The 20313-nt window shown below is 50.4% G+C and overlaps 2 protein-coding genes across 3 annotated transcripts in view; both read right to left on the reverse strand.

Moving 5' to 3' along the window:
- Positions 1-5903, reverse strand: part of SREBF2 (sterol regulatory element binding transcription factor 2) — a 76320-nt gene extending 70417 nt beyond the window's left edge. For both annotated transcript variants that reach the window (XM_035266074.3, XM_017969242.4), the window contains exon 1: positions 5275-5903. In XM_035266074.3, the coding sequence (XP_035121965.3) occupies positions 5275-5671 (397 nt within the window). In that variant the 5' untranslated portion in view covers positions 5672-5903. The remainder of the gene's footprint in view (positions 1-5274) is intronic.
- A 577-nt stretch (positions 5904-6480) lies between these two features.
- Positions 6481-20313, reverse strand: part of CCDC134 (coiled-coil domain containing 134) — a 29954-nt gene continuing 16121 nt past the window's right edge. The window contains exon 7 of the mRNA XM_002807943.6: positions 6481-11590. Coding sequence (XP_002807989.4) covers positions 11465-11590 — 126 coding nt within the window. The 3' untranslated portion in view covers positions 6481-11464. The remainder of the gene's footprint in view (positions 11591-20313) is intronic.

The raw sequence follows: 20313 nt of genomic DNA on the forward strand, positions 1-20313 counted from the left end.
TTTTAGTAGAGACAGGGTTTCACCATGTTGACCATGAGGGTCTCGATCTCTTGACCTTGTGATCCACCCGCCTCGGCCTCCCAAAGTGCTGGGATTACAGGCTTGAGCCACCGCGCCCCACCCCTATTTTTTATTTTTTTAAACTAAGCCTTGCTCTGTCGCCTAGGCTGGAGTAGAGTGGCACAATCTGGGCTAACTGCAATTTCCACCTCCCAGGTTCAAGCAATTCTCCCACCTCGGCTTCCCCAGGTAGCTGGGACTACAGACATGTGCCACTATGCCCGGCTAATGTTTGTATTTTCAGTAGATACATGGTTTCACCATGTGGCCAGGCTGGTTTCAAACTCCTGGCCTCACAGGTGATCTACCCTCCTCAGCCTCCTAAAGTGCTGAGATTATAGGCATGAGCACCACACCCGGCCCATAGTTCAATTTTCTTAAAACCCATGATTTTTTCCTTTTTGAGACAGAGTTTCGCTTTTGTTACCCAGGCTGGAGTGCAATGGCACTATCTCGGCTCACCGCAACCTCCGCCTCCTGGGTTCAGGCAATTCTCCTGCCTCAGCCTCCTGAGAAGCTGGGATTACAGGCGCGCGCCACCATGCCCAGCTAATTTGTTGTATTTTTAGTACAGACGGGGTTTCACCATGTTGACCAGGATGGTCTCGATCTCTTGACCTCGTGATCCACCCGCCTCAGCCTCCCAAACTGCTGGGATTACAGGCTTGAGCCACCGTGCCCAGCCGACAAAACCCATGATTAATGTGTCACCCCTTACTTGAAAATCTTCAACAACTCCCTCCCTATATTCCATAAAACGCCTTGCATCTGGAGTAAAATTTAGCTCTACCTCACCTCTCAGACCTCATCTTCTACTGTTTCCTTACAAACACTATATTCTAAGAAATCTCCAGTAGTAATCTTTTATTTCTAAAAGCAGCTTGTTCTAACTCCTCCCACATATTTGTCAGGCTGCTCCTGCCACCCATCTATTTGGACCCAGCAAAAAGATCACCTCCATGACTGTGCCTTTCCTGATCCCAATGGAAAAGGATCCCACCTCGCTGCCCTTCCCGAAGACCTGGTGCATAATAGTGCATGAGGCCCTTTCTCAAGATAGACATATATACCACAAAATGAAATGGCAGAGTCATTCTATTACTGGGGGGCCTGGGACAAGAGAACATTCTGCAGGAGAACAAAATCCCAGAGTTCAACTAGCACACATGCTTTGTTGGGTGCCTAGAGATATTTTTTTTTTTTTTGAGATGGAGTCCCGCTCTGTCACCCAGGCTGAAGTGCAGTGGCTCACAGCAACTTCTGCCACCCGCCCTCCCCTCCACCCCAGGGTTGAAGTGATTCTTCTGTCTCAGCCTCCCGAGTAGCTGGGACCACGGCGTGCGCCAACACTCCTGGCTAATTTTTATAGTTTTAGCAGAGACGGGGTTTTACCATATTGGCCAGGCTGGTCTCGAACTCCTGACCTCATGATCCACTCACCTCACCCTCCCAAAGTGCTGGGATTACAGGCGTGAGCCACCATGCCCGGTCAAGAATCTGGGTATTTCGAATAAAAAACCAGATTTAGGCATCTCTTGAAAAAGAGACACTGATACCTCTCTTCCAAGAAGCTTCCCTGGCCTACCGAATCTAAGTATGCTAGCCCAATCATACTTAGGCCAATCTATAATATGGCCCAATTTTATTTCTTTCACAGTGCCCTGCCAAAACTGCATACTTATTTTACTCAACTTGTATTTCCTCCATCAAGCATATAAGCCTTCAGTGAGAAGGCACATTGTCTGTCTCGCTCAAGTTAACTTTTGTCCATCACAAAAGTACTTAGAAGCCACTCAAGAGCTGTGTTGAATAAGTGAATGAATATGACCTCACTGAGCCCATATCCTTGGAAGGGTCCCAATGGACTGGAACTCAGCAGATATTGTAGAATGGATCCTTGCCTGCATGCTCCTCCTGGAGGCTCTCTAGGTTGCATCTACCCCTTATCCCCACCATACACATACAAAGGAAGTAAATGTACTCCCCCTGCCTCTCCTCTTCCTCACCTGACTTGCTCCTAGAAGCACCTAGTCTGGCTATCCTTGATCTAATCCAACTCTAAACCATAACCAAGACAATTAATATCCTTCCCAGCCCAAGATCACACTGGATCACTCAGGCATTCCACAGATATTTAGTGGGCACTCTCCCTGTGCCAGGCACTCTTCTAGGTACAGAGAATTCAGTGGGAATGAAACGAAGTTCCCTGCCCTTATGGAGCTAACATTCAGTAAGGGGAACAAAGGGGTAAGAATCAAGGGATAATATTATCTTCAGACCACTGATCTTCAGCCTGCCCAACCCTTCTTGTCCTCCAAGGCCCAGGTCAAGAGCTACCTCTTTGGTGTGGTCTTCTCGGTAAGCTAGCCTTTACCAAGCTACCCTCACTGCTGACTTTCACTTGTTGCCCTGTGCAGTTGTAAGCTGTTCCATGCTGGCACTATAGTTTCTCATCTCAAGCTCCATGAGGCCATAAAATTCTACGCTATCTTTCATAATTCCTTACAGCTCAGAAGCCACAGCCAGCACTTGAATACTTTTGTTAATCAACTGAAGACACGGAACCACTTTTCCCAGAACTGGTCCCTAGGTCTCTTGTGACAAAATAGCCACACCTTGTGCAGTATACAACTGTATTTTGAGAAAAAGCCTCATGTGCTGTTATAAACCAGATCTTCTGGAAGGGCAGCGAAGTGGAATCTTCTTCCACTGGGATTAAACCTAAGGGACCTGTGAAACCACTGAACCACTCTGGTAGTTTCCAGAGTGTGGCAGTTTCCATTTCATTCAGAAATCTATGGGGATTAAGACAGTATTAACCACTAGATAATTTAAAAGCATTACAAATTAAGACAGGGTTGGGTGTGATGGCTCATGCCAGTAATTCCAGGACTTTAGGAGGCCCAGACAGGAGGACCGCAGGTGCCCAGGAGTTCAAGACTAACCTGGGCAACATAGTGACACTGGCTCTCCAAAAAATATATATATATTAGCTGGGTGTGGTGGCACATGCCTTAGTCCTAGCTACTTGGGAAGCTGAGCTGGGAGGATTGCTTAAACCCAAGAGTTCAAGGCTGCAGTAAGCTACGATTATGCCACTGGACTCCAGCCTGGGCAAGAGCCAGATCCTGTCTCTAAAAAAAATTAGGTGGCTCACACCTGTAATCCTAGCACTTTGAGAGGCCAAGGCAGGAGGACCATTTGAGCCCAAAAGTTTGTGACCTATGCTAGCCTGGCAACAGAGTGAGACCTCATCTCTACAAAACTTCAGAAGATTTGCAGGGCGTGGTAGCACACGTCTGTGGTTCCAGCTACTTGGGAGGCTGAGGTGTGAGGACTGCTTGAGTCCAGAAAGTCAAGGCTGCAGTGAGCTGTGATTGTGCCACTGCACTCCAGCCTGGGTGACAGAATACAGCCCTGTCTCAAAAAATAACTAAATATATAAAAATTAAAATTTGAAAATTAGATAAATAAACAAGTAGGAATTGATCATGGAACAGGAATGCAAAATGCACATGAATTCCTTTCTGTGCCCTTGCTGGTAGACAGTTACAGACATACAGTACTTTCTACTGGCTGTGTAATCTTCAGTAAATTAATGAACTGCCCTGGGCCTCACTTTCAGGATCTGTGAGAGGGAGATGACTAGTGTAACAGTTCTCGCTACCTGATGGTTATGAGAATTAAGAACATTAATGTGTATAAGTGTTTAACACTGGCTGGCACAGAAGTTCTTCAAACATGTTAGCTGCCCTTGGTAGGTACCCAACCTCCAACCCCCATTTGTTAACCCATCTCTGAATTTAGGAGCACTCAGTGAAGAGTCTGTGGTTAGAAGTGGGGCTTCAATTAAGGGTCTTACCACACTGTCCACAAGACTAAAATGGAAAACAAGGACACACCAAGGGGAGAAATACTACAAAAAGCAAAATGGGGATATGGCAAACAGATCCTTTTCAATTAGCTGCTGCATTTATCTCTTCTCTTGAAGAGAATCTTCTGCTGCTTCTGTTTCTTCATCTGCACAACAGGGATGCAGCCATCATACATGCCTGCAAGGCTGTAGTGAGATCCTAGATATGAAAGCATTCTGTAAACTGAAAAGTACCATGCATCTGCGTTTTTGCCTAAAGCTCTCTAAGGTGCGTGGCCTTAGATAAGTCAGCATCTCCTGTCCTCAGCTTCTTTCATTACCGTATTACAATAGGGGTAATCAGAATATCTCACATGATTGTTGTGAAGAAGTGAAATAACACAAAGTATTTTGGAGCCCAGAACACACTATCAAGTTAGTAAGATTACTAGCCTAGTCAACTGGACTCTCTGAACGAAGGGGTACAAAAAAATCAATACTGGCCCAGGAAATCGAAGAACTGGGCTCTAACCAGCTGGGTGACCTTGAGCAAGCCGCTGACCCTTTCCAAATCGTGATTCTCGTGGTCGCAAAATGAGTATTTTTAAGAGAGGATCCCTAGGCTCCTACCAGCTCTTCCACTCCGCTGTTAAGGCGCCGAAACAAAGGCCACCCGCTCCCCAGCCCGTACCCGAGGGGCCACAACTCAAAATTCCTTCTGCTCAATTCCCTTTGTAGCGTGACAGCAGGAGCGCCCGGGTCTCCATCCCGGAGAGATGCATCCACACTCCGCTGCCACCGCTCTCTTCATCAGCAACTTGCTTCTGTGGCCACTGCCCAAAGTTTCGCAGAGCACCCGGCGACCCGGCCGTCGGTCAATCCCGGGAAGACCAAGGATGCGGGGTGCGCAGACCCGGGGCTGGGCCCCGGGAATCTCAAAGCCGCCCCTGCGGCCGGGCAGGTAGTGATAGGTGTGACACGCTGCCGCGGGCGGCGGGAGACCGGACCACGGAGAGGGCGTCTGGGCGCGCAAGGGAGGCGGCGGCCACGCGCTCTCCTTAGGCCGCTCCCTGAGACGCCCCCGCGATGTCGCTGGCCCCGCGCTCCAGAACCCAAGACCCTCGAGCTGCTTTCGGCTCCGCGGCGCCCCAGATCCCACGGCCTCCCAGAGCGGCGCGGCTGGGCTGGGCTCACGCTCGCAGAGCCGGAAGGGTTGGGGGCCGCCGGGGGGGATTGTGCGCGCGGGGTGCTTCCCGCGCGAGCCGGGGCTGCCGAGGAGTGGGCGCACGCGCACCCGGGCGCGCCACCGTAACCCCTTCCTCCCCGCGCGGCCCCCGTACTCCCACCCACCCACCACTCACCGTCGATGTCCCCCAGGGTCAGCTCGTCGCCCAGCTCCGTAAGGGTCTCCATGGTCTCCAGACCGCCCAGCTCGCCGCTCTCGTCCATCGCCCAGCTCAGCGCAGAAGCCCCCCTGCCGTCCCGCTCAGGGAGACGCGGGGGCGGTGCCGTCGCCACCGCCCATGACACCCGACAACCCCCGTCCGGTATCGCCTCACCGGCGGATGCCAGCGGCCGCCATGTTTGCGTTGCGCCCTGGCGCCGCGCGGAAAGGGCGGGGCGGGATTCCCCCGCCCCAGCCCGCGCCCCCTGCGGCCACGCCCCCAGGCCGCGCGCCCCCTTGTTTGTTGTCAATGGGACCAGGCTCATCTCAGCCAATGGGCGCGCGAGGCGGCGCGTGGGGTGATGGCGCGTCATCGATCAGCAGCTCAGATTTGCATAGCGAGGTCCCTCCCCCCGCAACCTGGGAGCGAATGCGGTGAGTAACCGCTCGGTCTTCATCTTAACCTGCTCCTCCTTGTTTAAAGGAGCCGCTGCCTTTTCCGTTGGATCTGCTCCACACGTTATTCCGTCCACCGGCCTGGGAGTGAAGGGTTAACAGACCACCCTCCACCTGCGACCGCCGCCGCCTACAGCCTTTGCTGGAAGCACATTACGTCACCTTCCCAGCGGCCTCCGGGGGCCCTGCTCGCTGGAGAAAGCCGGCGGAGTCAAATCTGGCCCCCCAGCGCTCAGGACCGGAGTCCGGGTCAACGAAGTCCCGCTGCTCCCAGCCCCTTTACAAAGGCTGGCACCGAGGCTTGACTGGGTTGCGAATTGTCCCAGGGCAGTCAGGAGTTATCGTCTTCTGCTTTGCACCCGCCGTGAACTAGCGCTTACTCCAGTGGTCCTCAATCCCTGGGACCTCGGAACCACAAGACCTGAAAACCATGCCAGTGCCCAGCCCTACCGCCGGCCTCCTGAGACGGGGACCCGAGCACGAGTATTTTGAAAAAGTTCCACCGAGATTCTGAAGCGCAGCCCACCTACGGATTCCTACTCCTTCAACGACCTCACTGCCCCATCTTGCAGCTGGCCAGCTGGTCGTGTTGTAAACATCTAGGAATTTATCCCAAGGAATAAAATCACAAGTACTTAAAGAAGTGCTGTAACTAGGAAGAAGTGAGAATAAGGAAATGAATATGTAAATTACATCCACACGACGGAATACCATGGATCATTAAAAATTACGCACACAAAGGTATATTTATTGACCAAAAAAAAGGCGATCACACTGTCAGTCATAGTTACGGGAGTGGTGAGATTTGGGGTGAATTTTACGTTTTTCTGACATTTCAGTATTGTTTAAATTACCTTTTATAATAAACATGTATAAACTAGTGAGAAATAGTGTCTTAATTTTGGGGAAAACAAGACAAGATTGTTCTCTTCATTGTTCACACACAGGGAGGCTGGTACAGAATACACCAGTCTCACCCTGAAAGACAGAAAACTAAACCCTGCTCTGGCCCCAGCACTCAGCAGAAAGGTGCCACCTTCAACTGTGCTGCCCAGTGGCTCCTGCAGGGCCCTTCACACTGTTGTGTGACTGGTACTCTGGGGGTATTCAGCAATAACTTCCATATAACTCTCTCTGGCCCAGGGCACCCACCTATAACCCAGAGCCTCAGTAACCCCCTGCAGAGGTGGCACACAGCACCTGTGCCCATAGTTCCTCCCTGGACCTGCCCAGAGGCTGTGATGCCTGGCCAAGTGGACTGAGGGGGTACAAGTGAAGGCTCAGTAGAAATGCTGGAAGAATAGTGGCTAAACCCAAACCTCAGGAAACTGATATTTTCCCCCTGGCCCTGGATCCCATGTAACTGAACATCTCTTCCAGGTGGTACCTTGCCCTGGCTGGCAGGAAGACAAGGACTGGCTCTGAGGTGTAGGGCAGCTTTTGACAAGTCACTTCTCAGGACCGAAGCTCTTCATCGCAAAAGGGACGGACTCGACTGAGTAACCACTACGTTTAGATGTCTACCACGGGTTGGGCACCTGCTACGGGTCACAGAAGAGAATTCTATATATGGTTTTGCTGTGAGCAAAAAGGGCGATATGTCAGAGGAAGTAAATGAAAAACCACCTGTCCTTTTCTTCTGCTTTCCCTAATCTTTCAGGATTCAGTTCAGATATTGCTTCCTGTAGGAAGCCTTCCAAATGGATTAACCAAAAGCATGTACTCCACTTTTGACACAGAGATGGGGTTAGAGAGGGAAATAACAAGTTTGGTTTGGGAAACATAAGCAATGAGAGTTATCAGGTAGTAACAGGCAGGTATTCAGCTTTGAGGTCTTAAGAGGGTATGGCTGCCCAAGAAGAAAATAGAGACAGCCCCCACAAAAAACTTCATGCAAATGGGGGCAGGTGAGGAAAGAAGATCTGGAAGAGACAGCAGGCTCAGACATGAGCAGAGAACCAGGACAACAAGCCTGGGAGGAGCTGTCAACAGCATCTCTCCAAGGACAGTGACAGGGAGTGGGAGGAAGATGTGGGACTGGAATAAGAATGGAGAAGGACTGTGGACCAGGGAGGTTTTTGCCTCCCAGTGGACATCTGGCAATGTCTGGAAACAGTTTTGGTTGTCATAACTGGGGGACTGCTACAGGCATCTAGTAGGGAGAGGCCAGGGATGCTGCTAAAATAGCCCACAATGCACAGGACAGCCCCCCTTCACACACACACAGCAAACAATTGTCTGCCTCCAAACATTAATAGTGCCATTGCTGGAAAATGCTACCTTAAAGGATATCAAGGAGCTCCCAGACTCCCCAACAGTTCCAAAGACTGGGCCCAGCAGCTCAATAGACTGTATCGATGTCCAAGATCACACCGAAAACACCATTATTGCCACCACTGGGCACCCCTGGCACTGGTCACTGGACTGGCCATTAGAACCACTCCTCCACTGCTGCCCCTGGTACCTGTGACCGCCAGCACCACCAGCACGACTCCCACACCGTGGGAAGTGCAATTGGTAGAGCTACAGTCACTAACAACCCCAGCTGCAAGAGGCTTGGACCAACATGTGCCCTAGGCCCTTTACAGCTGCGGGGGTGGGCTCTGCCTATAGTAAGACTCAAAGTGGACTTCCTGGAGCAAGTGACTTACAACAATCAACAGTGGCAGCAAAGGGAAATAGAGAGAGAGCAAGTGGAGTAGTTGTTTCTTTGAAGGTGCCCATTTGAGGGTGGAAAGGACAGGATTAACTAAAATGGAAAGAGGTACAAGGAAGAGCCCAGGAGGAAGGAGGTGCCAGAAGGGACAGATGAGGAGATAGGTGACTAGGCCCCTCTCTTTGGCCCTGCATACAGCAGGCAGTCAGCAAATATATGGGATGAACAAAGAACCATCAGAGAAGGGCACACATCACTTAAATTTCAGGCCTCAGCCGGGCGTAGTGGCTCAAGCCTGTAATCCCAGCACTTTGGGAGGCCGAGGTGGGTGGATCACTAGGTCAAGAGATCGAGACCATCCTGGTCAACATGGTGAAACCCCGTCTCTACTAAAAATACAAAAAAATTAGCTGGGCATGGTGGCATGTGCCTGTAATCCCAGCTACTCAGGAGGCTGAGGCAGGAGAATTGCTTGAACCCAGGAGGCGGAGGTTGCGGTGAGCTGAGATCGTGCTATTGCACTCCAGCCTGGGTAACGAGCGAAACTCTGTCTCAAAAAAAAAAAAAATTTTTTTTCAGGTCTCATTCTTTCAACCACTGGCCATTCTGCGATGGGAAATTCAAGGATCTGAAGGTGAAGAGCCTGCTTCTGATAACAGCTGGCAAGAGACAGCGCAGGCTGGTCCCAAGTTGCCCAGGTCTCACCACCACACTGGGCTGCCTTCCTCATTGCTTTGCAGTTGCCTAGCTCTACTTCAAATTATACAAATGCTGTTAATGACAGAGCCTCTAGAAGTCATTCAGCTGAACCTGGACCCACCCAATTGTCCTGAGGGGTTCTTTAACCTCCCTGCCACCCCAAGAAAGCTAGGTCTGCTGCCAAGCAGGCCTGGTTCAGAAAGTTTTTTCCCCAGTTAAGAGAAAGGCTAAGCAACTTCTCTGTGAAGTCAGCAACCACAATCACTCTTCAGCATGAAGAGGACAGTGATTGGCCTGGTCCTCCCAGCAGGGAAGAGCGTGTGAGCTGGTCCTGACCCCCAGCTCCAGCTGCTGGCACCAGGACAGGCTAAACAGCTGAGCCAGTGAATCTGACCCTTTCCCACTGATGCAGGAAAACAGTCTGGAGGCAGGGAACATAAGGCCAATTCACGCTTCAGCTGTAACAGGAAATATCCTCTCCATAGGGCATATGCTGTAAATGACTTTGTAAATTTACTTCATCCTCTCCATTTACGTAGGGTGTACCTCAAGTAACTAATAGAATCCTCTAGGGGTGTTTTAAACTCCCCAAAATTCTGTAACAGGGCCCTTGAGCCCCTATGCTCGGGACATTCTTACACTGTGGAGTGTAGTTTCATTCTCAATAAAACTCATCATTCCTTCCTTGCTTTGTGCATTTTGTCCAATTCTTTGTTCAAGACACTGAGAAGCAGGACACCCTCCATGGTTAACACCACGACCCAGCCCTTTTAGTTACAGACTCTAGTGTCCATTACTTCATAGGATCCTCACAGAAATGTGCCTGGGGTCACATAACCTGAGAGGGGCAGGGTGGGGACGGACTGAGGTCAGTTGAGTCAGTCCCACCACACTGCCCTGCCTCCACTGCCCAGCCCAGCGAGGGGGCCCAGGTGGCTGGTGCAGTTCAGATGGGGAAATTTCTCCAGCACTCCTCCCAGCCCCCACACCCAGCTCTCTTCCAGCTGCTGCTTGTCCCTTGACTTCTGAGTAACTGATTGGTGCAGGATGTTCTAAGCCCTTCCACGAGGTCTCTGTAAGGCTCGGCTTCCCTTTACTGTCTCAGCCCTGCAGGGAGGCCAACCTCAGAGAAACAGGTTAGAGCTGGGCAGGGGATTCAGATACCATCAGATTCATTTTGCTGATAAAGCTGCAGCACAAGGAGGGGAAGGGGTGGGCCAGGGCCAGTCAGCAAATCTGAAGGGCTAAGACTCAGATCTCGCTTGGGCTCTGTCAGTGGTAGGGGCTGGGTGTCCAGGGGATCTGGGATGGTTGTCTCTGCTCCTTTAAGAGGCAGATCCTGACTTGGCAAGGTCAAAGAGGCAGAGCTAGAATTCCCACTAAAGCGCTTCCCTCCTCTGCTTGGGAGGGGCATGAGTGAAGGGCAGCTGCCCCACCCAGGGCCACATGCCCACTGCAGCTTCCCTGCTCTGTGGCCTCCCGGGATGGGAAGCCGTCTGACCCACACAGCTCAAAGCAGCCACTGCGGAACACAGCCTCCTGCAGGGCTGCGGCCTGGCCCCCTGTAGCCCCCACCAACAGGTCAACTGTCTTCCAGCACTGCCGGAGAGGACAAGCTGACTTCTCTGTGCTTGATCAGACATCTGAGGACAGAGATCATGTTGCTCCAAGGTCTTCTTAAGCTAAATGTTTCCCAGGTCCCTTCCCAACACTGATCCTTCGTCAAGGACTGTGCTGGGGCGGGAATAAAAGGCCCAAGCCAAGTCCCTGCTTCTCTGCCCCGCCAGGGCCTGGGGCCCCTCCTGATGGCGCAGGAGCATCCTCCAAACTGTTTCTACATCCCTGAGAGGCACTGGTCCTATCACAGCCCCTCCACCAGCCTTGGTCAGTCCAAAAGGTCTGCAGGCTTTTATTGTGTCTCTGTAGAGGGGCTGGGACCTGTGCCCGGCCACTCAATGACACAGTGGGGCCAACAGCAGGGGGGCACCCTCACCTGTGGCTCAGAACCTGGTTCTGCTGCTTCCCCACCAAGGGCAGCAGCCAGGTGGCCAGTGGTCTTCAGCCACCAAGAAGTCCAAGCAGACATCCCCCTGCCTCCCCTAGCAGTCTGCACAAGGTCATATTTGCAGCATAAAGTCCTCTGAAGGCCCCTTCAGCAGGAGGCCCCTGAGAGAACATCCAGCCATCTGAGGCTCAGTTCCTTCAGCTGGAGCTCAGATTCAGCTCCAGGGGGCCAGGCAAATGTGGCCTCCCCTTCTGGAAGGGCCTAGCTGGTGCTCACCACCACCACCACACTTCCACCTCCTCTTCCTCCTGACTGTCTCCTCCTGGCCCTGAGCCCTGAGCTGCTCCAGAGCTATAACTCAGACTGGGATCTGGAGATCCTTGGGCCTTTTCGGATCTCTTTCCGCTTCTCCTCTTTCTTCCGGCGTTTCTCTTCTTCTCTCAGGGCCTTCTGGAAAGGGTCGGTGCTGGGAATTAACTGAAAGGAAGAGAAGAGAAGTCTCATTTAGTCTCTGGCACAAAGAGCCTGCTCTGAGCTAGGCAGCCAGCAGGGTGTGAGCATAGGAAGGTTGCCTGGACACAGGCCCTGCCTCAGACATGGAGAGAGTGAAATGGGTTTGGGGAGAACTGCTGAATGGGTGTTGAAGATAAGCAGGAGTTTGCTAAAGCAACAGCATGAGGGAAGAGAAGAGTATTCTAGGCGGAGGGACGGATGCTGAGGTGGGAACCTACATGGGGCATCTGAGAAATGACACAGACTCCTCCAGGGTGAGGGGTAGAGCGGCTGAGACCACCACAAACCTGCTGCACCCTTCGGGAGGATGGGAGGGAAGTCAGCCACAGTCACAGACAACAGGGCAAGTAGCGGGGGCAGAGGATGAGGACTTCAGCAGGGCATTCTACAACCGCAACCCGGGCCCTTGGCTCTCCTCCCTTCTCTCCCTCCAGACCGTCTCGTCTAACTCATAGCTTCTGTTGGCCTGTGTGGTCAGTCACCCCTCAGACTCGCATCTCCATGTCCAAATGCCAGTCAGAGACTTCCTTTAGGATGTCCCAAATGTACCCCAAACTTAGTATGGTTCCCTCTACCCAGAGTCCCTGTTCTGACAAGCAGCAGAGCAGGAACCGAGGAGCCCAACCTGCACGGGTCATCCCCTCTGTGAGTCCATCACCAAGGCCTGGCTCATTTCAAGCCCTCAATCTCTCTCAAACCCACCCACTTCTCTTTCTGTCTCTACTACTGCTGCCCCTATCAGCACCTCTGTGTCTCTGCTGGATGATTCTAGGGGCTTCCCAAGGACTTTCCACACCCCCTTTGGTCCCTCTGAAGCCATTCTCCTCACTGCAGTTGAGTATCTTCTTTTCTTTTCTTTTTTTGTTTTTGTTTTTTTGTTTGTTTGTTTTTGAGACAGAGTCTTGCTCTGTCGCCCAGGCTGGAGTGCAATGGCATGATCTTGGCTCACTGCAACCTCTTGTCTCCTGGGTTCAAGGGATTCTCCTGCCTCAGCCTCTCAAGTAGCTGGGATTATGCCTGCCACCATGCCTGGCTAATTTTTGTATTTTTAGTAGAGACAGGGTTTCACTATGTTGGCCAGGCTGGTCTCGAATTCCTGACTTCAGGTGATCCACTTGCCTCCCAAAGTGCTGGGATTACAGGCATCAGCCACTGCGCCTAGATAAATCTTTTCAAAATGCAAATCTCTTCGTGTCACATTCTAGCTTCCACAGCTCTCTGTGACTCTTAAGACAAAGTTCCACACGGTGCATCTGTAGGTCCACCCCATCCACCCCTCCATTCCTATCTCATATCCCCCGCCTTTATGTTCTTGGATTCCCTATACCCTCTCACTTCCAGGCCTTTGCATGTGCTGTGGCCGAGGCCCAGAACATTCTTTCCAGCGCCCTCCCCTCTGCCACTTTAGCTTGGGCTCAGCTGGCACTGCCTTTCAGACCTGCCCTTCCTCCCTGAGGGGCTGCTCCTGGTGGTGTGCTCCCTTCAACTTTGTACTGATTCCTTCTTTCTTGTGCCCATGGCCCTCCCAGACAGCACATTCCATGAGGGTAGGAGGATAGTGTCCTCTGCCACAAGGCCTTAGCGCAGAGTCTTCCTGGCATTTCGAGAGCACTCAATATGTGTTTTTTCAATGAATGAGCGAGCCACGTTAGAATAGGAAATACAATAGTACAGCAGGTCCTCAAATAATGTGGTTTAGTTCAAGGTCGTGTCATTATGTGGATGAGGAGAAAACCAATCGATTCTTGACTGGGGCCATCGTCTGTGTGGAGCCCAATTTTCTCTGGCACTCCAATTTCTTCCCACATCCCAAAGATGTGCATGTTGGGTTCACTAGCATGTCCACACTGCCCCAGTCTGAGTGTGGAGGCATCTGTGAGCACCCTGTGATGGGAGGGCGTCCTGCCCAGGGTTGGTTCCTGCCTTATGCTCTAAGCTGCTGGGAGAGGCTGGAGCCTGAATGGGACTAAATGGATAAATAATTACCATACTTGTTTTGATGAAACTTTCTTCAATGTGTATGTAGTTCACATTTATTTCAATGTTTCATATTAAGAGTGTTTTGGTCTTTATTAAGAAGGCTGCAGGCTGGGCACCATGGCTCATACCTATAATCACTTGAGATCAGGAGTTCGAGACCAGCCTGGCCAACATAGTAAAACCCCATCTCTACTAAAAAATACAAAAATTAGGCTGGGTGCGGTGGCTCACACCTGTAATCCAGCACTTTGGGAGGCTGAGGCGAGTGGATCACAAGGTCAGGAGATCGAGACCATCTGGGCTAACAGAGTGAAAACCCATCTCTACTAAAAATATAAAAATTAGCCAGGCATGGTGGCACGCGCCTATAGTTCCAGCTGCTTGAGAGGCTAAGGCAGAATTGCTTAACCTGGGAGGCAGAGGTTACAGTGAGCTGAGATTGTACTACTGCACTCCAGCCTGGGCAATAGACCAAGACTCTGTCTCAAAAAAAAAAAGTCTGGTAATGGTTTTATGAACAGAAATATGCTGTAGTAACTTAACTCTTATTTATATCAATTAGCCTATGGTAAGTTGCTTTATAATTCATAGATTCACTTCAATTCACAGTTTCCAAGAATCTATGGATGATGTTAAGTGAAGATTTACTATGCCCACAATTCAAGTAGCTGTGCTGTAAAACACACCCTTTTATTTGTTCTTAGAGCAACTGTGATAAATGAGCCGATCAAAGTAGGTATCAAAAACAAATGAACAGCTCCACCTTGTGGAGTAATCTGCCTACCAGGTTAGATTGAGTCACGCCTTTGGAAGATGGGGGGGATTCACAGAAGTGTAGCCCAGAGAGGGTAAGTGATGTGCTGGAGTCACACAGCATGTGGTAGGCACAACTAGGACTAGCCTCACAAGCTGCCCACTTTCTTGCCTAGTACTTTCCCTACCACACTCTGCTCTCTCTGAGTAAATTCTGACCCACTGAGGAGGGGAAGGTGGGAGATCCCTTAGGCCACAGAGACCCCATTCCTCTCTGACTATGGCTGGGCAAGGGCAAGTCAAGAGATCTTAAACCTTCCAGCCTCAGCAGGCTCAGCCTAACCTAGCTGGGTCAGAAGAGAAACACACCCATCCTTTCGGCATCCCCTTCCCCACCTAGGCCTGGCAGTGCCTACTCATCTTTTGAGTCTAGTTTAGATGTCTCCCCAGGAATCTTCCCTTACCACCCCTGATTGCAACTGACCAGCCTAGGTCAGATCAGCAGGCTGATGCCAACATAGTATGGTGGTTAAGAGAATGGCTCAGCTGGGTGCAGTGGCTCACATCTATAATCCCAGCACTTTGGGAGGCCAAGGCAGATGGATCACCTGAGGTCGGGAGTTCAAGACTATCCTGACCAACATGGTGAAACCCCATCTCTAAAAAAAAAAGAAGGAAAAGAAAGAAAAAAAATAAGAGCATGGCTCAAGAGGTAGACCACATGCATTTGAACCTTCACTCCATCACTGGCTATGAGACCTCAGGTTGATGACTGTACCTCCCTGTGCCACTGCTGCCTTCACCATTACACCAGTCATCAATTTACTGCATCTCTATTCCAAGTTCACTCTTCATTGCCTGCTCTGCAAAAATGCATCTAGCTCCAGTATAGAGCCCGATTCCTAAGCTTGGTGTTCAAGGCCCCGGGCCCCTTCTTACCTCTCAAGCCTCATCTCCTATCTTCCAGCTACCCTGCTTTGCCTCTCCATAGCCCACAACCACATCCTCCATAGCCCCAAGCATGCCATTCTGGCCACCACCTCCTATCTTCCCTAACTCCTTAGCCCTACCATAACCACGGCAGGCCTTCCGTAGCGCTGGCAATCCAGCCTTATTCCCTGGTCCAATCACCCTCCTGCTCTCCTGCACATACCTTCTCCTCAAGCCTCCACAGTCCCCTCACTCCCAGACCATGACCTTGCTTCCTATCTCACAGGAGACAACTCCCACAGCTCCACCACCACGCCCACTAACTCATTTGCTTCTGTGCCCACATGCTCCGCCTGCCCTCCTGTTCAAGGTTAAGGTTCTGCTCTTCTGTACAAGGCCAAGCCTTCCCCCAGCACTTCATCTCATCCCTCCTCACCTCCTCCAGATTAGGCTCCAGCAACCTGGCCCCAGGCCTCATTGGCTCCTCCCTCTCTACCCATCCACACAGTGCAAGCCTGTTGTGGTCTCTCCCATGGGACTAACATTTGAACCCACATTGCCCTCCAGCTATTCTCCCATTAGACTGCTCTCTTTGAAAGGAAAACTCTTCTAAAGGGCTGTCTATACTTGCCACATCCACTTCCTTTCCTTTCATTCTCTGTAAATCCAATCTCTTGTTCCCAATCCCGCCCCCCCAACCCTGGCACAAAGCAGCTTTTATCAAGACCACCAGTGGCCACCACATTGCTCAGTCCAGCAGTTGATTCTCAGTCCTCATCTTCCTTACCTCCCAGCAACATCTGACAAGCTGATCGCTCCCTACTTCCTCTAACGCTTTCTTTGTGTGGCCTCTGGGAAACTTGGGTCGACCACCTTCATGCTGACTGCTCCTTCTTGCTGCTTCCTCCTCAGACCCTCAACCTCTATCTGCAGCCCCATCCCAGGCCTCAGTCCTCAGACTGCTTCTCTACCTGCCCGATGCCCCAGATGACTGCGTCCTGTCTCAAGGCTTTTGGTGCCTTCTACATAGGCATGATTCTCACATTTACAGCTCCAGCTTCTACTTCCTCCCTGAAGTCTAGAGTCATAGATCCAGCTGCCTCCTTGATGTCTTTACTCCAATGTTCACCAGGTGCAGAAACGAACTCTTAATTTCCTCTCCAAGCATTTGAAATAATGGCAGTCAGTCCCATTCTCCCAGACACTCAGGCCAAAAGTCTTCTAGTCATGCTTAATGCTCCTTTTTCTCTTACCTCATCTGCTTCCTCAGCAAATCCCACTGGCTCTACTTCCAAAAGAGAATCAGAACCTGACCATTTCTCACCAGCTCCACTGCCATCGTCTGGTTCAAGCCACTATCAACTCCCACATAGATAAGCAGAACAGCCTCCACACTTGTGTCCCTGCTTCTTTCTGGCCCCCGACCATGCTCTACACAGCAGCCAGATGATCCATTTAAAGCGATCCCTTTAAAGGATGACAGTCACAGCCTGTCACCCTGCTCTCCAGGTCTCTCAAGGTAAGTAGCAAAGCCCTTGTGAAGACCTCTAAGGGTCTTCTGAGCCCATCTCTTCACACTCCCCAGCCCCCAAATATGCTTCCAACACAGCCTTTGCACCTGCTGCTCCTTCAGCCTGGAATGTTATTCCTTGGGATACACAGCTGGTTACCTCATCTCCTCTGGATAATTCGGTAAGACTGTGTCTAAGTTGTGTGAAATAGCAACTGCATGCCTACCTTACCCTGGGCATTCCTTAACCACATTCCCCTGCCTTTTTTCTCCACAGCCCTTGTTACCACCTACCATATTTTATGTACATGTGTATATATACACACATACATAGACACACATATTATATATATGCATTATATATGCATTTTATACATATATATATATATATATATTTTTTTTTTTTTTTTTTTTTTTTGAGACGGAGTTTCATTCTTGTTGCCCAGGCTGGAGTGCAGTGGCGGGATCTCAGCTCACCAGAACCTCCACCTCCCAGGTTCAAGTGATTCTCCTGCCTCAGCCTCCTGAGTAGCTGGGATTACAGGCTACACCAACACACCCAGCTAATTTTGCATTTTTAGTAGAGATGGGGTTTCTTCATGTTGGTCAGGCTGGTCTCGAACTCCCGGCCTCAGGTGATCTGCCCTCCTTGGCCTCCCAAAGTGCTAGGATTACAGGTGTGAGCCACCATGCCAGGCCCATTTTATGTATTTTTAATTGACTAATATCAATATTTTTTAATTGACTGCCTGTCTTCCCCAACTAGAATGACACTCCCAGGAAAACAGGGCTAGCCTGCTTCCCCAAAGGCCAGGATGTAATAGATGCTCACTTGATGCTGAATGAATGAACGTGCAATGCATCTAAGCCTTTGGGTAAGTTCATTCCTCTGCCTGCAAAGCCCTGCCTCAGCTGGTCTACCCAGCAACTAACTCATCCCACAGCCTCCGCCACCTCCCTGCCGAGGCTGGGTCAGGCTCCCCTCAGGGATCCACAGCTCATTATGCTTCTTACCAGTATAGCAGCTATATTGGATTGGAACTACTTCCCTACTGCCTTGAGATACAAGAGGTCTCTATAAATCTGTAAAAATGCGCTGGTCCCATGCATACCTGACACTTCTGATTGAAAGGTCTAGGTGAGAGTAGGCAACAACTGGAGAAAAAGTGAAATGATAAGTGCTGGCATAGGACACATGGATTTGATAGCAATAATCCTGCCACCTGGGGAAAAAATACCTTAGATCCCAGAAAGTACAGGGAACAACTAATGCTCTCTTTATCCCTTAGATCCATCACTGCCACCTGGCAAAACAATCCTAGGGTCTGCCCAAGCCCAGTGGCAGCTGCAGCTGTCAATATGGCCAACTGTTGGGTGTCTCATTTCAATCCACATGATAGGAACACTCACATAGACACATCAATACTGAGCTATTCTGCTGCCTAATGCTATCAAAGGTAGTTCCCAACAGTGACCTTGTGCAGACACACCAGCCAGCACAATCTTGTTTCAACCTGACAAATACAAATTCATCTGCTTCAAAAATAAAACAAAACAAAAATTCATCTGCTTCTCCTGATGTCTGAGTAGCCTTGGATTATACCGTGTAGAGCAACTGAGGCTGAAGCTCCACAGTGACCCTGTCCTCAGGCTCAGCCAAACATTGTTCTCGTGACTCAAATCAAGTGTAACATGTGGGAGAGAATGGGTCATGGAATGTCTCCTTATGGGGGGCATGAGGCTTGCTTTGGGCCCATCTATTGTCCCCTGTAATTACTGTCAATAACATCCAAGATTGGCAGGTCAATCTAAACTCTATTAAGTGGATGGTCGTGGATAACAGATTGGTCTGAGACCATATCCTGATTATCCAAAATGAGACTTACTGGTCCCCCAGGACCTTCACAGATGGTTTAGACCAGGACCCTGGTTAATACTGCAGGTTAGGGGCCAGGCACAGAGACTCACACCTATAATCCCAACACTTTGGGAGGCAGGGGTAGGAAGATGGCTTGAGCCCAGGAGTTTGAGACCACCCTAGGCAGCACAGCAAGAACCTGTCTCTAAAAAATAATAATAAATTAATTAGCCAGGAGTGATGTCGCACAGGCCTGTAGTCCTAGCTACTCAGGAGGCTGAGGTGGGAGGTCTGTTTGAGCCCAGAAGTTCAAGGTTCCAGTAAGCTAGGTGGATGACAGAGCCTGGGTGACAGAGCAAGACCCTGGCTCTAAAATAATAATAATAATAATAATTTAGATTAACCTTATCCTGCTATTCAGAATACAGTTGATAGTAGCTTTAATTAAATAAAGTATGAGACTAATTAAACAGATTTGGTCCTAGTCTCTCTGTCAGATTAATCAGACTGAGTAGCACAATCGTGAAAATTTGAGTTAAACCAGGCCATGGAGGGCTTGGGGCAGACTGTTGGGGCAAGCAGTCCATCATGGCTCTGGGCACCCCTACATATTCTTGCTGAGCACACCAAAGATACAAAGCCCTGACCACTCTTTACCTGGGTCATGTCTCAAGATTATGTTTGCAGAGAGCAACCTTGAAGGGCGTGGTGACGTCTCCTTCCAAAGAGTACGTTTGCTGTAATTCACTATAAAAATCATGAAATAGGTCAGGTGCAATGGCTCACGCCTGTAAACCCAGCACTTTGGGAGGCTGAGGTGGGCAGATCACCTGAGGTCAGGAGTTTAAGACCAGCCTGTCCAACATGGTGAAACCCTGTCTCTACTGAAAAAAAATACAAAAAATTAGCCAGGCATGGTGGTACAGGCCTATAATCCCAGTTACTCGGGAGGCTGAGGCAGGAGAATCACTTAAACCTGGGAGGCAGAGGTTGCAGTGAGCCAGCATCGTGCCATTGCACTCCAGCCTGGCCAACAGAGTGAGTCCATCTCAAAAAAAAAAAAATCATGAATTTTCCCAGCTTGGCAGTTCTCAGCTATGATACACAATCCCTGCATGCACAGCACCCACCTGGGCCCCTCTGTGTCACTCCCGTGGGACTTGGGGAACAACGTGAACCAACACAACCAGACCAACTGTCTAGCCACTGCCTTTGCTGTAATACAGTCCAGTGTCTCTGACCTGTTAGTGTCCATGAGACAGCAGCAGTCTAGCTCATAGGCCTGGAGGCAGAATTAAATCCTAGACCCCTCAGACACCCAATGCCCCTCCCACACTAGGGACCAGCATGTAGCTTGACAAGTCCAGTCCTCCAGCTACCACTCAGCCCTTCCTTCTCGCCCGTCCTAGCCTTGCCACTTCCAATCCCTCTCTCCCTCTGCTGTATCTGTCCCCATCTTTTATCCCAAATTTTGTCTCTAGTTCTCAAAGCCCACCTCAGCCCCCTGGAAAGAGAAGCATACAGGAGTGCAGATGGAAACCCGGTTGATGGTCAGAGGTTCAAAGATAGGTAAGAGGATCTCCTGACCTCCCTGGCTGCCCTGATATTCACCTGAAGAGGGATGCCTATTTTGCCCTGGGATGGGATTGTTCATAG

This window comes from Callithrix jacchus, chromosome 1 (genome assembly GCF_049354715.1).
Source record: "Callithrix jacchus isolate 240 chromosome 1, calJac240_pri, whole genome shotgun sequence".
NCBI classification, from domain to species: domain Eukaryota; kingdom Metazoa; phylum Chordata; class Mammalia; order Primates; family Cebidae; genus Callithrix; species Callithrix jacchus.